Source organism: Acipenser ruthenus, chromosome 33 (genome assembly GCF_902713425.1).
Source record: "Acipenser ruthenus chromosome 33, fAciRut3.2 maternal haplotype, whole genome shotgun sequence".
Lineage (NCBI taxonomy): Eukaryota > Metazoa > Chordata > Actinopteri > Acipenseriformes > Acipenseridae > Acipenser > Acipenser ruthenus.
Genome location: NC_081221.1, coordinates 2521128 through 2539102, shown reverse-complemented (window position 1 = coordinate 2539102; position 17975 = coordinate 2521128). Strand labels below are relative to the sequence as shown.

At 36.6% G+C, this 17975-nt stretch overlaps 2 protein-coding genes across 5 annotated transcripts in view; both read left to right on the top strand.

Moving 5' to 3' along the window:
• Positions 1-7917, top strand: part of LOC117433276 (caveolae-associated protein 1-like) — a 28826-nt gene extending 20909 nt beyond the window's left edge. Inside the window, exon 2 of the mRNA XM_034055394.3 lies at positions 1891-7917. Coding sequence (XP_033911285.3) covers positions 1891-2604 — 714 coding nt within the window. The 3' untranslated portion in view covers positions 2605-7917. The remainder of the gene's footprint in view (positions 1-1890) is intronic.
• Positions 7918-15088: 7171 nt separating this feature from the next.
• LOC117433411 (signal transducer and activator of transcription 3-like) overlaps positions 15089-17975 on the top strand; it is a 32457-nt gene continuing 29570 nt past the window's right edge. For 2 of the 4 annotated variants that reach the window (XM_034055652.3, XM_034055650.3), the window contains exon 1: positions 15089-15416. The gene's annotated coding sequence lies outside the window, so the exon portion shown is untranslated. The remainder of the gene's footprint in view (positions 15417-17975) is intronic. The other 2 variants (XM_034055651.3, XM_034055648.3) reach the window with 1 other exon arrangement.

Genomic DNA, 17975 nt, shown 5'->3' with positions numbered 1-17975 from the left:
GAATTATGTAGAATCCGCAAGTGTTTCCAAACTATCTTAGAAATATTGGGCAAAAGTTTAGAGTAAGTCATTATTAATGGGACTCTTTTGACCTTTTTATCTCTATTTTTATAATCTAGTAGATCATCTCTTTTTAGTTTATCCACTTTTCTTAACTCTGTCTCTATAATTCTTTCTTTGTATCCTCTTTTTTTAAGATTTGTTTTTAATACATTTCTTTGTTTTACATAGTCACTTTCTTTTGAGCATATATATATATATATATATATATAGTCTGCTAACAACAAAAAACACATTGACAAAATAAAACTAATAGGCTAAATGTATTAAATGTAGCTGGTTTTATTTATTTAAGCAGTTATTAGAAAACATGGTATATGTAGCCTATATTAAACTATTTATTGATATGACTGTGTTTTTGGTACGTAGTGCTTTGGACTTGAAAAGGGAGTGTTCTGAACGTGAATTCAAAGTATACTGGAGTGTTTTGAATGTACTCTCATTGCACGCTAGAGTGTTATCAACTTACATTCAAAACACTCTATAGAGTGTTTTATACTGGGGAGGGTGTTGGGCGTCCTACACCAGTACAGGCCAGTGGAACACAGCCAGCTGTCAGCTCTCAGTGCCAGGTGTGACTGGCACATTGACTTCTCTGCAGCAGAATGGCAAAGCAGGCAGTTATTTACAGAACAGAGCAGCCAAGATGGTACTGTGAGGTAACAGGACCGCTACACTAACGTTGTTGTTCTTATTCAGAACATAACAGGATACAATGCTATATTTTTTCTTTAAAAATGTTGTACTTAAGTCATTACTTCACAAGACAGCGTTTTCACCATGCCTTTGCTTTCAGTCGTGTCTTGGAACAGAGTCAATTAAAATGTGTTGAGCCTATTTGGTATTTAATAATAGCAGTGTATGTACACCTGTCAACATTGAGAAATTGTAACAGCACAAACGTACTGTATATCAAAATACGGAAAGCTGAAATACTAAGTAAACAAAAAAATAAAGATTACCAAAATTAACTATATACACATTAAAGAAAAAAACACAGTACTAGATCCAGAAACGCGCACACACACACACCTGTCAACAGGTGTAAAGTGCTGAACTACTGGTTCATTTACTTTTTTTATTTCTTAGGTGATTCTGTATTTTATACAATGCTGTACCTGTCTGTCTTACATATTTTATTTTGCAAAATACACCATAAACAAGGTTGCTAGTTTTGTAGTAAACTATTATATGTAATATTTTGAATAGTGTTTTCTACCAATTTAGATATATAACATCTACACATCACTACTATAAGTATGTTTCAGTATAACTTAACATGTACCAGATACTTCCAGCTAAAACTAGCTGGGGACTGAAAAAAACAAGATGTTGGGAGCGTTATACAGTGCAACCAGCAGAGAGTGCCGTTGTAACATTAACAGGTAGAAACTTATTTCAGTGCAATGCAGTTTCATGTACTGTACAGTAGTTGGTGAAATAGTTTGGCACTTCTTTTTATTTAATGATTATATTTGAGCAAAAATACGACAGTTTCCTAAAGTTATACCTAAAAAGCTATTGTAAATAGGATTACTACTGTCTATATGCATATACTGTATATATGTTTATGCATGCACACAGAACATACCATGTTCTTATTTATTTAGTAGAATATATAATGTGTGTTAAGTATTTTACATGATGGTTAGGTTTATGCATTTAAGAGAAGTGCGATACTTCTCTGCAGTCTTTTGGCAGGTAATTAATTTCTGTGATATTAATTTCATAATACAAACTTTTTGTATTATGCTTCTTCTCTTGAAATGAATGTGCCCAGGTGTGATGCATACCACTTACACGCTTGTCGTTCTCCGTCTGTCTTTGCAGGACGAAGTGAAGGTGCCCTCCAAGGTGAGCGTGTCCAAGTCCCTGAAGGATCTGGAGAAGGTGGCGGAGGAGGGCGAGGAGGAGTCTCAGCATGGCAAAGCTCACGAGGACGGGGACGAGGAGCAGGAGCAGGAGCAGCTGCAGCTCTCCTCGGACGAGGAGGTGGAGATTGAGGAGATTATCGAGGAGTCGCGGGCGGAGCGCATCAAACGCAGTGGCATGAAACGTGTGGACGACATCAAGAAGGTCTTCTCCAAGGAGAAGATGGAGAAAACCAAGCTGAAGACCAAGGAGAAGATGGAGAAGACCAAGCTGAAGACCAAGGAGAACCTGGAGAAGACCAGGCACAACATCGAGAAGAAGATGAACAAGCTGGGCACCAGGATGGTCAACACCGAGCGCAAGGAGAAGATAAAGACCTCCAAGGAGAAGGTGAAGAAGTCCTTCACGCCAGACCACACGGTCTATGCCAGGTCCAAGACCACCATCTACAGAGTGCCGCCCTTCACCTTTCATGTAAAGAAGTTCCGGGATGGAGAAGTGGAGGAGGTGATGAGCACTGAGATGGTGGAGGTGGGCGAGGAGGAGGACGAGGAGACCACAGAGCTTCTGATGGAAGAACACAACCCCGAGGTGCAGGCCTTGCTCGAGCTGACGGAGGAAACGGATGCCTTCCTGGCTGAAAAGAGAGATCGAGATAGAGACAGCGACTAGGATGTGACACTGAGCAGAGGACTATGAACTGTGAGACCTGAAAAATAATGGACAGAATCTGGGTTTTAATATTATAACCGCTTAAAACCCAGCGTGCAATGTAATGTTTTATTTTGTTTTTTAAGCTTCTGGTCATGCCCTTAGCTGAGTTTTAGCACGTAGTAAAATAACAAGAGACACACAGTCCAATATAAAATGAATATATTCTCAACCACAAAAAAAGGCAACTTTGTTGAGCTGTGTAGAGGGAGCCTACCTGAAAGTATTACCAGAGTTTTAAAGCGCTAAAACACACAATATAATGTTTAATTTAGATTTTAATTCTTAAAAAAACACAACAATACAGCAAACTGATGTCACAAGTGCTAGCTAGTTGGCTACCGATAAGTGGATGGAATTAAGAGATGGGGATTTGAGTCACTATAATTATATAGTGTCGAGAATCGTGATAAGGGACTGAAATGTGTCAGTCTGTCAAGTGATGTTGATAAATTGGTTACACCGTTTCCTGATAAGTGACTATATACAGTACAGCTTCCCGGTTGTATTCGTGTATACACGAATTGATAGATAATAGAGTTAGAATGAGTTCAAAGCACTATAAAGAAACTGCAATTGTCTGGCAATTGGTGTTTATAGCTGTCATTATTGAGCTGAATAACAAACAAATATATAGTGTGTTCCTTCAGGATGGAATTATGTACAATTGTATTATTAAGTGTGTATATATATATATATATATATATATATATATATATATATATATATATATATATATATATAAAATCAGGGGCGTAATTTGCTATAGGGCAGGGGGGGGCAGTTGCTCCCCCCAGACCTTGGTTTGCCCCCCCCCCCCCCAGGCGATCTATATGACATTATGTCTCCCATTTTTTTATTGCTTAAATATGCATTTATATGGAAAGAAATGATTAGGCAATGTTATAGATGAAAATCAATGGATTTATTTTTCTAACATATTTCCGCCATTTACAGATGTTGCTATTAGTTCGGCAAAAACAATACTTACAGACTGGTGTTGACAAATTTGCTCAGATGAACGCGAGACGCTACCCCCTCTAAAATGCTCTAAAATAGAATTAAACTGCATTCTTACCCCTGGCGGGAGGGCTTAGGTCGGCCAGGGTGTCCTCGGCTCACCACGCACCAGCAACCCCTGTAGTCTGGCCGGGCGTCTGCGGGCTTGCCCAGAGCTGCATTGTCCTCCGACGCCGTAGCTCTGAGGTGGCTGCATGTTGGGCCTGCAGTGTGAAAAGAAGCGGTCAGCTGACGGCACACGCTTCGGAGGACAGCGTGTGTTTGTCTTCGCCGCTCCAGAGTCAGTGCTGGGTGGTAGTAGTGTGAGCCTAAAAATAATTGGCTATTCCAAATTGGGAGAAAAAAAAAGATAAAAACAATTGGCGACTACTAAATTAAAAAAAAAAAATGATGCTGTACCGCTATTTGTTGAATGTAGCAGTAGTTACAGTATGTAACTGTGAAATGTTTACTTTACTGCGATTTCGGAAGCTGACAGGAGAGCAATTTGGTTACTGTTAAAGCCTTTACCCTCTTTTAAAACACACAAGTTTCAGTGAAAACGACGACCGTAACGTCACACACTTTATTATTATAAAATGAGTGGAACGACAATTTGGACTTTGTTATAAACCAGCGCTGTGCTTTACAAATACTTGCATTGCACATTTTGTAGAATTTATCTTAAGAATAGGCCTAAGAACGATGTTGACAAAGCGTGCCTTGCTATCTCGTTGTAAACTGTCCCAATTACTGGCTGTTTTTTCTCATTTATGATGGTGCTATTTGGGACAGAATGCTCAATGCTGTCACAACTTTGCCGCCCGCCACCCAAAATTATTCTGAAATGATGCCCCTATATATATATATATATATATATATATATAGTATCCTAACATGTACATATATAGCCAATACATACAGGTATTATCTAAACAAGGTTTAAAATTATAAATATTATAAATATTATATATATATATATGTATATATATATATATATATATATATATATATATATATATATATATATATATATATATATATCCGTAAATGGAAGCAAAAAATAACCTTGGTCTTTGAAACCAAGTCACTTTTTATTTCTTGATTGTGTGTAGAGACAGTATTATCATTTCTACTACTACTACTACTACTATTATTATTATTATTATTATTATTATTATTATTATTATTATTATTATTAATCTTTATTTAGACATGAAAAGAATGCATTAAGTCTGAAGTCTGGTTTGTTACAGGATATTTCAATTATAAGGCAAAAACATAAACTTAATCAAACAGACAGTCAGTAATGCCTTCATCAGTGTCCTCAGTATTATACAGCTGATTATAATCATTTAGAACGTAAGGTGCTTGATAAGATATGGTCACCATGGCTGCACCATTGACGTAACTGTGTTTGAAGACATCACTGTAAGAGCCGTGAATTGCTAAGTAAATAAAACCCATCACAAGGCAATGATTCCCAACCCTGGTCCTGGAGACCCCCTTTGTCTTTTCAGCTCTTAAACAGTTGCAGAGTTCAATATACTTATAAAATAGTACAGCTAACTTGAAATCTGCAGCAGTTTAAGAGTTGAAAACAAGTAAAAAGGTCTAATTAAGCAAATTATCAATTAAGGGTATTGTTGAGTAATTGAGAGTTCAGTTGGAATAAAAACCAGAAGACACAGCGGGGTCCCCAGAATCAGGGTTGGGAACCACTGATTTAAGGTAAACAATAACACCTTGATGGAGGTTGCGCTGGAAACACATACAGCACAAAATGTCCTGTACAGTAAAGTCTGTTTTTTTGATTAATATGATGTAAAAATGTGTTTGGGGGGAAAAGAAAAGAAAAAAAACCCACAAGCTTTAATCAGAGGGTTTCCTTAAAGGGGAAGTGATGTTAGCCAAAACCTAGTAGATTAGTTTTGCCTGGGTGTTTTTCAAGAATTAGCCGTGCACTTGCAGCTGTTGGTATGGGTTCAAGTCATAAAGCCAATAATAAAGGGAAGTGACTGCAGGACTAAAAAAAAAAAAAAACTTCTTGTAACCTTCGGAGGGAGTTTTTTTTTTGTACCTGGTCCAAGTTCCTTTTTCATATTGTGGCAAACCTGTTTTAGAGTAACCTGATTTACTACTAGAGCAATTTAATCAAAGTGCAACAGTGCAGCAACATACAGGGGAGTGTCATTATAATATAAATGACTGCGTTCTAGAAAGGAAATTATGGTTTCAGAGTTGGGGAAGGTATTAATGTTGTGGATATGAAAATGGTAATTGAAAAGCAGAGAGACCCGGAGGGCAGATAAACTAAGGGATCCCGCCAGCACTAGAGCTGATTTGACGTCAGTCTGTTTCTTGTACTATAAAATATGATAGCATATAATATAATCAAAGATGCTGCTTCTTTCTTTTTCTGCTAACATACAGCAATATAAATAATGAATAAGTTGCAGTTAAACATGATTTACTGTTGCAGGGTTAGCTGGCCTAGAATGGGTAGTCATTGACCAAGCACATCTGCAAGGCTTTGTATCCCTTTCATTGTTAAATACTTGCTTTTGTATCTTCAGTAATAGTAATGTACCTTCATGAATAAGCCCTTTGTAGCCTTCAAGCAACTTCAGTTGCAGAAAGCTAACCCACTCTTTCCATCCAAATCTGATTGTGATTACAACTTATGCTATTACAACTTATGTTCTAGGTACAGTTTGTCCTGTTCAGTTTTTCTTTCGTCAAAGCTTGATCTATCAGTGTATAAACCACAGCAGACCTAAATGGAGCCAGGTTGCTTGTGTATATCAAATAAATTAATAGCTTTAACTATAACTTGCAAATGCAATTCGGTCTAAAAGATGGCAGATCTAAATACCATTGATTAAATGATGAAAGTAATTAAAATAGCAGATTTGGGCCTATTTTAATATTTAGACAGTAAGCCACAGTTTAGATAAATTGCGTAGAACCCATTGACTTCTCTAGAGTTAAGACAGTACGTTAACCCCAGTGCATAGGTCTCTGTTTCACACAACGATGAATCAGCTTAGGACTCTAGTGGGGTTTATGAGATTAAAATCCTGTTCGAGATCATATTGTGCAGGTTTTAGCTCAACTGTATTCCCATACCTGGGACTCTATGAATGTCTTTGAGAGCTCAAAGGGTTTGACTTTGTGAAGAAATGCTGATACTGTACTGTGTTCGAATTTTAGTTTTACATTTTCACCGCGGAATATAATTGCTTCTTTGAGTAAAATCAGGTGTACCTTTTTTCTTTTGATGAAATAAGCGAGTGTCTCGTAATGTTTCTATTACTGTACTGTACAAAAGCATCAGCAAACAAATACAAAAAAAAAATGTGGATGCAGAACAAACTGGGGAACAAGCATAAAATATATTTTCAAATAACAAACTGGGTTATTTCTTGAATCTAACAGTTTGTTGTTCCTTTTAACCATTACAGAAACAATCAATGTTCCTAATATTTAATTCTTACCTGTTTCTATTCTGTACGTTCTGTATATTCTGTATAGTCGCTAGATCATTATTTCTTGTGCTTTCTCACCAATCCAGCAAAACATGCTTAAAAAAACACCTCCTAGATGCTGATTGTGGGGAAACTGGGGAAGAATATTAGTGTTGCATGGAAGTCCATAGGAGAAGCATTGTGCGCCGAAGCCTGTGCAACATTGATATGTTTCCCCACAATCAACAGAGGCAATTTTTGCTGGAATACTACAGTATAGCATGGGAAATCATGATCTAAGCAGAAACAGCAATGGAGAATCATGCAAAACATGCATGATACAATATTAAACATTAGGACAACGCAGCTGATAGAAAATATAATTTTACAACCCACACTATAAGGAAATGATTACATGAAGATTTACTTGTATACAAGCCTGGATGTTGCCTCTTCATCAATGGGTGCCCAATGTATATTACAAGCAGTTATTTGACATACTATTCAGTTAGAAAGACTTGGGAAATAGCATTGTTTTTATTTGCTTCCTGGCACATGTAAAATTATATGCTGTAACAGTATTTTTTATTTCAATTTACATGACTATCCTGGTGATCAGATAAAAAAAAAAAAAAATGTAAAAAAAAACAAAAAACGAAATGTTTACATTGACCACACAGCATTTAGATGGACAAGCTTTATGTTTCCTTTTCTAGTTGCATCTTATTTAGCCAAAGAAAAGAGTTTGCTTTCTATATTGTATATTATCAGACGCCTAACCACTAATAAAACAACTGTCTGACTCACAGTCTTTGTGTCTCATTTTCCTAACCCCATGGTAATTCAATATGTAGCAGAGCACCATTCGTGTCTATGGTCCACAGGTTGTTTTTTTTTTACTTTCAAATTTCACATTTATTTATTTAACCAGGATAGAACCCTTGAGATCTAATTTGCAAGGAGGTCCTGGCAAGCGAAGGCGACAAGAAATAACATTATAAAATCAATTGGCAAAAAGAGACAAATCACTCAAACAGGACAAAAACACTTAAATTAATCATAAAAAACGCTTTTATTTTGCAGTAATGCTAAATAAAAGCATTAAAAAATTGAACAATTCCAATTTACATGATCATAGTCAGCATTTACAGGATTTTCAACTCTGGTCAGATTTAAAATACATATTAATGAGTGATCTAAAAAGGTATTGCGAAGAGGCTGTTTTTATGTTCAAAGGCAGTGAGTTCCAAAGATGAGATGCTTGATGTACAGAGGCATGTTTGCCCATGTTAGATCTCAATTTAGGGATTTTAAAAGTAGGCACATCATTTGATCTTAGTGCATAGGTAGTGTTACATGTCTTTAACACAGATGTAAGGTAACTTGGAGCATTTCCAGTGTACACCTTATAAACTTTATTGGGGACATGCTGATATTTTAGTACTGCTTTAGAAAATGACTTCCAAAAACTGGGCTACTTTCCAAAACTGGCTCATTTCCAAATAAGAGGGAAAAAAGCTCTTGCATATAACTTTCATAGCTGGTTTCGTACAGAAATACAGCACAATCGTTTGGGACACCACTACTGAAGGTTTCAGGGGTTAAAGGTTAACAGGCTTGACAGGGGGGTCGTACTCTGCCAATTGGAACATAAAAGACACCAATGGAGATTCAGCCTGCCACTTTTCCACTCTGTAAGTGAGTTAAGAACACAGCTGTCTGGTCACAATGGAACAGTAGCTCTCACTTTCTCAGCCGTTGAAACGGCTTGGCTGTTTGTGGCTGTATGCCAGGACGTGACCTTAAGTTTCGTGCATCAACAGGAAAAGCTTGTCCACCTGCATTCATATCCTGCAATGATAAAATTACACAGGTGGCAATTGAATTAATAAAGATTTCAGAGGCCCACAGTAATCCCAAAATACATTCAATTCAATTCTTAAACACATGGTGGGTGTCCCACAGGGATAGTGGGATCGCCCTTACTAAACAATATGAAATGGGAAAACCACTGGTTCTGTAATAAGGGGCAATTAGCATTTAAATAGAAAGTTAAACACTGATATGCTAATGGTGCAATTTTACCAGCCTCATACCATTAGATTCCTAGGCTAAAAGCTATATAACTACAAATGTAGACTAACCTGTTGTTTTTTTTTTTTTTGGAGGGGGGGGGGAGGGGGGGTTGCATAGTGGTTAAGGAGCTTGCTTGCAGTGTGCATGGTCATGTCTTAGCTGCCAATTTGTAGGGAATCCTACTTTACGTTTTAGGTCCGCTACTATTTACAGTATTACACTGTTTCCTTTATCTATGCATCTGTATACTCACAGTAACACATGCTGCATGTTATATTAACACACACAATACATGTAATCAGAGGGCGATCCTGATTAGTTGTACTTCCTATGGCTGTTGCGAAACTATCTGAAGTCTGCAGAGTGATGTTATCATTGGACACGGTGGCTGTAAATGTAAATGTGAGGGAACGACAGCTTTTCTTGTTTCGAAATCAACACTCCTAATAAAATCAACAGTTAGGTGGTTTATTTCTCACTGTGTTAAATGAAAGGTTGTTTTTCTTTACCTTTTGAAAAAATTAGTAATTTACACTTTTGAGTAAAAGACTTTGAAAACCAGCACCGTTGTATAGAAAATGGTACCAAAAAGCTTTGTATATCTGACCCTGTATCTTTAAACCATTATAAAAGTCTTTGACCAGCATTTTTACTGGCAATATGTTTTACTGTACCTGTGTGTTTTTCAGGGGTTTTCAATCATTGGAATTGAATAATGTGTAATTGTTATTTGTTTATTTAGCAGACAATAACAGCTGTCACTGACAATAACGTCTCACCTGAAAGACTGGTTAAGTGACTTGCTCAGGGTCACAAAATGAGTCAGTGAGTGAGCCGGGATTTGAACTGGGGATCTGGTTACAAGCCGTTTTCTTTAACCACACAGCCTCCTTGCAAAGGTAATGCAACGTATTACCAGTGTGTATTGTTTGGTCATACCATTGCAATCTCATTGATATGTCAGAATGTTAGGTTTTAGCCTGCCAAAGGCTCATAGTGCACCAAAGCACCTTAGTGCAGCATTTGCAATGGCATACAGTGTCACAGCCCTGCCATTGATAATGCTCATCCTGTGCCTTAAACTAAAAGGGTGTGATTGTGACAGCCACTCCTGTAATGCACGAAAACATAATCATGATAGAAATTAGGGGCAGATGCTGTGCTAGTTAGAGACAAGCCCTTATGTGCCAAACCCATCTTTGAAAATAAAAGGCAATGTAAACGGAAGGCTAAGTGGTTTGCTGCATGTGTGGGGTGTTAACAATGCAGCCCCATAGCTGCATTCTGGTCATTCCTTTACCACATACTACAGAAGTGTGACTTGCATTTTCCAGTAATGCGGGACTTTTAAAATAAATTCATATAACAGACAAACCCCTTATGCAAAGTGTGAATTTGGTTGGTTAACCCCTCCCAACACAGAACACTGACTGTATTCATTTTTTTAATTTTTTTTTTTTAATTAAGAAAATATCACATATCATCAACGTACTTTTCATTGTATACATCGCTTCTATTACCATAGATATATATTGATCACATTGAAAGGAACACTGAACGAGTCACATGAGCTGATGACTTTCATACTAGTATGAAATGTAATGTATACTTTTAATTACACTGTAAGTATAAGGTAAGGATTTGAAATAATTAGCGAGGAGGGCTTTGCGTTTTCAAAATATTTATTTTGTTCTTGCTCCAGGGCAAAAGTCACTTCTTCTGGAAAATTCAAACGGCACTTGACCGAACGTGTAGGAGGCAGGTTAGGGTATGCGGAAGGCCTGTGGTTTTGTTTGTTGTTTTTTGGTTTTTTCATTTTCAAATGGTGTGCTTATACTTGTTTGTATACCCTACCCAGGAATGGGAGAGACATTTTGACAACTTATTTTTCTTCTTCTTCTTCTTCTTCTTCTTCTTCTTCTTCTTCTTCTTCTTCTTCTTCTTCTTCTTCTCAGTTTAACATTTCTGTATTTTTTTGGTTTTTCTCATATCCATGAACTCATGAATGAGTTGATGTATATATCCGTGATTAAAGTTGGGGCGCTCTAGTCACATCGTATTTATTTTTAGGGGTGGCCCCAAGTAAAAGGTCAGGATAGGGTCACAAACGTAGACATACCATTATCGATATTACTTGATCGACCGAAATGTATAGCTTATTTTAGATTTGAGTTAAGACTACAGAGTTTTAAGTAGTGGGGCTCCCGTACTTAAACCAGACACAGACAACTTTGAACTTGTCGAAAGCTATAGCGTATTAAGCAAATAGTAAAACAAAAAATAATAAAATAACACTAAACACCCTGATATTTGCAAAAAAAACAAACAAACAAAAAAAAACTGAAGATGCTCCGCTGACCTCATATATTGCACACTTGCACACAACACTGAATAATTTAAAATTAATAATTTATAGTATCAAATATTATTTGATATAATGCCTATTATTATCATAATATATGTTTGTTTGTTGCACCCTTAAACGACACACACACAAACCAGTTTACTTCTTTACTACTTTTTTTTTGCACCACTTCGAGTTAAATGTTTAATAAAGCAATATGTATTATTTCTTTAATACGTAAAAACAATAAACTATTTTCTACTCACAGAGAGCTTTATGTGGAGCAGTGTCTCCTTCAGTGACGGTAAAGCTTTTTAGATATATTGTCTTTTATTTCTTATCTCTATAGTAAGCTACGACTACGGCACATTTATATTTTTAAGTCCATGGACATACTCGCATGTCATCTGTGACGTCACCTACGTCTTTTCAAAGTATTCATTCCTTAAAGGCACAGTGCTCCATTACATTGAACTGCGATCAAATTGGAGGCTAGCAAATGTAAACAAACTAGAATACTAATAAAGAACGTATGAATGTTTTAACCACTTTAAAGATATTAACTTTTAGTTTTTAACATTTGGTTGCTCTCGTAAAGTACTTCAACATGTAGGCCTCCGCAGAATCATTATGAAGCCCAAATTTTCGGCATGCAAGAACAAGCCCACCGTTCTAGTACAAGGGAGCACACATTTTATTTGGGCTATACCGTGTCAGCATGCCAAGCGGTCCCCTCAAAACGTATAAATCTGTGTAGATAACAAAATTACGTAATACCTATAACGGTAGCCTAATTGTCATCTCAGAAACATCAAGATGAAGTTTTTAAATTTGCTTTGGGTTTTCGTCAGAAATAATAATAATAATAATAATAATAATAATAATAATAATAATAATAATAATAATAATAATACAACTACCCTACTCTGTCCACTACAATATGTACCGGTACTGATCCTGGCGACAGTGTTACTTTGGTTTCTGGATGTTCTATTCACCCCAAGTTTTGTTTTTTTGTAATCACCATTTTAATTTTATAATACTCGCACGGATTTTCTTTTTTTTTTTTTTTTTTTTTATATTTGTTCTTGTGCAGTTACTATACAGGCTTGTGCACAACAGGGCTCTGGGCAGCACCACGCCAGTCGGGTATGAGGATGCTGGCATTGCATGGTGCTGACACAAGCCAGGGCACGGTATGGAATTTTACAAAAATCATGGAAACAATGACGTACGCTTTCATAACAGTGACAGAACAATGCAGCACGATGCTCCAGGCGTCTTGGCAGGGGCGCAGCTAGGAATGGAAATTTGGGTGGGCCCCAACTTCGGATGGACGGACAAGTATCAAAGGTCTGACGTCACAGGAAACAGTTTGCATCACAAACATGATTTAAATCAATTAAAACTCTGAATACATCAAATATCTCCCCGGGGTTTGAGCAGAGCAAAGTAGCCAAGACTGAAAATGTCTGGTACCAAGGCGAACATTTTTTTTTGCAGTTTATATAATAGTAGTTGTACTTATACACTACAAATACAAAGCACATATGCATACAACCCACAGAAACAAACACACTGTGCACAATAACTGCAAAAACCGTTTCATTTGACAAAAAAGGGCAAACAGAAACTAAAAAAAATCCCTATCCCTTGCTTTTTTTCTTAGCTGTATTGTAATCTCTTAGCCATATTGTAATAACTTGTTACCTCTGTAAGTCACCCTGCATAAGGGCGTCTTTCAAGCAAAAATTTAAACCTTCAAAACTAAACAAGCAAAAAATATATATATTTTTTAAAACAACCTTGAGTGGCACATTGACCAACATGTGTTGTAAACCTTTTAAAATTATGCTGACACGCTAATGCAATTTCCATATTTTGCTGCCTTTAAAATAAATATTCTACAAAGGAGATAAGTTAACAGCAAACCTTAAATGACAAAACCTTTTTGTGTTTCATTAAATTTCTAATACTAAGTAGAAATAATTATTTAAAGTTTTAAAATCACAGATACCTTCAAATGATTAATAAGTTATATCTTTTTTTTTATTCAAGAAAACATAATAAACACACACACATATATATACACACACACACACACACACACACACACACACACACACACACACACATATATATATTTGTTTGACCCCATTGCCATATTAACCTAATGCACGGGGCTGATCAAAGCATGAATTCACAGTGTGAAATATTGTAAGGAAAATAAATGCCTATTTTTTCACGGTAAATTTTATTTATTTTTTGCTTATGAAATCAGGTCTTGATCCGCCAATGCCCGCCATTGCTACAGTACACATTACAAACACTCATTTTTTCACGGTTCCCAAAATATTTTTAAGTCGGAAAACTGTCTATAGACGGAACACTATATCTCCCATGTAAACCATTTAAAATGTTTGAAGCAGTCAACAGAATACATGTACTTGCATATATTCGCAGTGAATGCTCTTTAAAAGTCAATCAGGCAGCGTCACCAAACCAGCGAGAAAACAGTATTACATTTCAAGCAATTATTAAATACAATGAAAGACAGCCAGTTACTTACCATTGCCTAGTTAGTAGTATCCTCTCATCTCCGCTCCACCTTACACAGGATAAAAATCGCACATATCTCAAAGGACAGTAAAGGGTGTTGGTGTGGGGAGTGGGATATTTTTCAATATTTTACACATTAAAAATAAAAGCAGATACTTGTTGTTATTATTATTATTATTATTATTAGTAGTAGTAGTAGTAGTAGTAGTAGTAGTAATAAACATATTTTATTATTATTACTAGTAGTAGTAGTTGTATGTAATAGCATTCACTGATATTCAAATGAAACAGTAGTACAACACAGATTTTTATTTTTTAGTTCTGCCCTGTCTTCGCCTGCCTTTTCGCGTGTTACCTCCTTGTTCCCGCCCTTGAAAAGCTCACAAATACCGGCTGGGGATTGGTCAACAGCTGTTTTCATGTTGCTTTCGACGGTTCCTCCTACTCCTGCGACAATTTTCTCCGACAATTTCGCGGACTGGAAATGGCTAGTTTTGGTTTGGGGATAAAAAAAAAAAAAAATGCGATATGGAAACTAACGATATTATCGCATAAACACTCTTTCGCAAGAGCGGGACCAAATCAATCGTTAACCTCACTTAACAAACCGGTACGTAATAGGACTAGCATCCGATATTTACACATATTTGTAATTTAGAATTATTATTATTATTATTATTATTATTATTATTATTATTATTATTATTATTATTATTATTATTATTGTACGTCAAAATGAAATGCTTCCTCAGGCTCACGTGGTATATCTTTTTTTTCCTCGTGACTCATAAATGAAATGTGCAGAGAACGTAAGTATCATTAAACTGACGATGACATCACTGCCAGTAACTCATATGATTTCCTGCTGAGCTGTTCTAGGAGTTAGCCTTCCCTCCCACCGTGTACATTTATTTATAAGTAACAACAGGCGCTCAGATGAGATCCAATCAGGGGGGTAGATAGTTCTGTAAACAGCCGCGGGGAGGCGATAATAAACACTACCGCGCAACCAAATTTTGCATTCTAATCACGCCTTTGTCAGGTTTTGCCTAGCTATTGGTCTGTGATGCTGGCACTTCGATGTTTCCTGCTGTAAGGTTACTGTGTGATTCTGGTGTCTGACTGCGACAGCGTTTAGTTCAAGAGTTGAGTTTGGGAAGGGGAGAATAAATAAAAAGTGTACGCAAGGGTTGTAATCCAGTTATAAACGAGTACAATTCTTATTTTCTTCGCTGAAACGTTTCTTTCACAGTTTGTGTTTTTAGACGTTGAACTTTTTTTCCGCGTTCAAATCCTGGTTCCCAAGAAGTGAATCTTCTTAGTAAAAGGTTAGTAACGTCAAACGTTTTTCTTTTTCTTTAATTTTTTTTTTTTTAACTTTTATAAAGTGTATATGTGTGTTTTCTATTTTTATCAGTTTGAATTAACGTTAAGAATGGTTTGTCACGGGTTCACTTCTGCACCTTTTGTTTTTAATTTGTTTCCTTACAGTAACAGAATGGGGTTTAATTTGTATTGCAAGGGTACCGGTATTAATGAACGAAAGAGTTGCCAGTTGCTCTGGGAAGAATGTCTGTACCAGCGCTGGTGTTTCAAAGCTAAACAAGATTAAGTAATGATACAAAGTGACATTTTTGGTGACTAATCTGGTGCACAATATGTGTTTTCCACACGTGATTTAGTTTTATTCCCTTTAATATTACATTTGCGGAAGTCACCACAAATAAAATAAATATCTATCTGTATTCTACTGTGTCACATGTTCTCATGCTTTTCAAATAAACAAAAACATGACATTTCTCTAACTAAAACAAACGTGCAAATGTCCATCATATGCACCATGTATATACATTACAACACACATTGCCACAATTGCCAGTTTCTAACAATCTAGACAGTACTGTAACTAAACGTCAAGTTTTTTTTGATAACTGCTGTTTAATCCATCAGTATAAAAATTGGCATGATAAACACTCCATGACCCTCGCTTGAGTTTCTTTGACTTGGCTGTTCTGCTTGTCCATCTTCCGGTCGCCAAAATGATTGCATCTATAGAAAGGATGGTGAAAAACCAAATGCATGCTTGGGGATTCCATTCGGGTCCACCAGTATAAAGCCCATACATCACAGCAATTTGCCTATTCAGATATTTAACACATACAACCTCCCTGGTAGCTGTGTGTTGTATTTCACAAGTGTTAAAGTAGACTACTAATTCTGATTAATCTGTTATGAAAATATTATTCGATTAATCTGATTAAATGTTCCAGCCCTACATGCCACTAGCCTGAACTCCACAATTTACAGTATCTCTCTGTGTATAAAACATAGGCTGTTACATTTTCAGGGAATGGAGCAACCTTTTTTGACAATGGATGCGATTGCATTGCATTATAAAAAAAAATAAAATGCACACGTTTTGCAGTCATCTCCATGCCCCTCTGCAAGAAGAAATTAAAAGGTCATTCAAATCAATTTGTGTCAAATGCACATTTACCACATGAAATAGGTAGCATGATATAAAGTATCACACTCTGCAAACTGAACTGATTAGTCCTTAAATATCTCCTGCCTTGTATTGAGTTGTGTGTGGTTTTTGTTTAGGTACAGGCTTCTGAAAACGGCAGCTAGTCTCATCCTAATTAAGTTTTCCCAGAGGCCCCACACCGTGCCTGGGGATTTCCTCATCTCATCAGGTGGACCAAAGAGGGGATTGCTAAACCAATTATGCCAGTGATTTGCCTCAACTTATTATATTTTCTAAGAAAGCCTTTGAAACAAGATCCCAGCATTATTTGCCCAGGTCATTAAAATGGGCGTTCATACAAGCGTCAGGCACATTCTCACCATGTGTGGCATGAGTTGTTACACAGCTCTTCCTTTACATGGACAGGGCACCTACGCATCCTCTTGATTTATTATTATTATGAATAATAATATTTGTATATTTAGCAGGCGCCTTTATCCAAGGCGACTTACAGAGACTAGTGTGTGAACCATGCATCAGCTGCAGAGTCACTTGCGACAGCGCCTCACCCGAAAGGCAGAGCACAAGGAGGTTAAGTGACTTGCTGAAGGTCACACAGTCAGTCAGTGCGTGAGAGCTGAACCGGGTCCTCCTGGTTACAATGTGTCATCAACCATAAATGGACACTTCCCCAGAATGTGTGCCACTTGAAAATACATATGCATTTCCCTGTTGCAAATAAGTTTGATCTACAGCAGCAAGAAGTCCAATTCAAATGTTTTTCTCTGGTTTATTTTTTAATCAATCAATCAATCAATCAATCAATCAAACAGACTGTTTTATATAGCGCCTTTCATATAGGACCACCATCACAAAGCGCTTTACAAGACACAGTAAAAAACAATGCATAGTACATGCAGAAATGAATTAGGTTCACATTGTGTATCATTGACGGGACTGTTGAAGTTACAAGGACATGCTATGAGGTACTGATTAGTCATGTCATGTTATGTGGTGGTAAAGTGGTTTATTACCTATGAAAAATAGTTGCAGTACAGATATATATATATAATATATATATATATATATATATATATATAGCCTACCTGAGATAGGTTTGCTGTCTTGCCAACTGCAGCCACATGAAATAAAGCATCATTCAAATCCAACTTGCCTGTACAGGGATGGAAATGAGACTCCTATTGCGTTGCAGTTTTACCCATTTCAGGCTTTAAAAGTCAGTTTTACCCATTTCAGGCTTTAAAAAGTGCTACTGGAAGGAAATCTTTAGCTTTTGCTGCAGTTTCAGATTGGAATGCATTGCCGATGGGACTTCGATCAGAGACTTCCCATCGTCAATTAAAAAATGTGTTGTTTCACGATCTGAAGAAGCCCTGTGTGTGTGTATGATGTGTAGAGT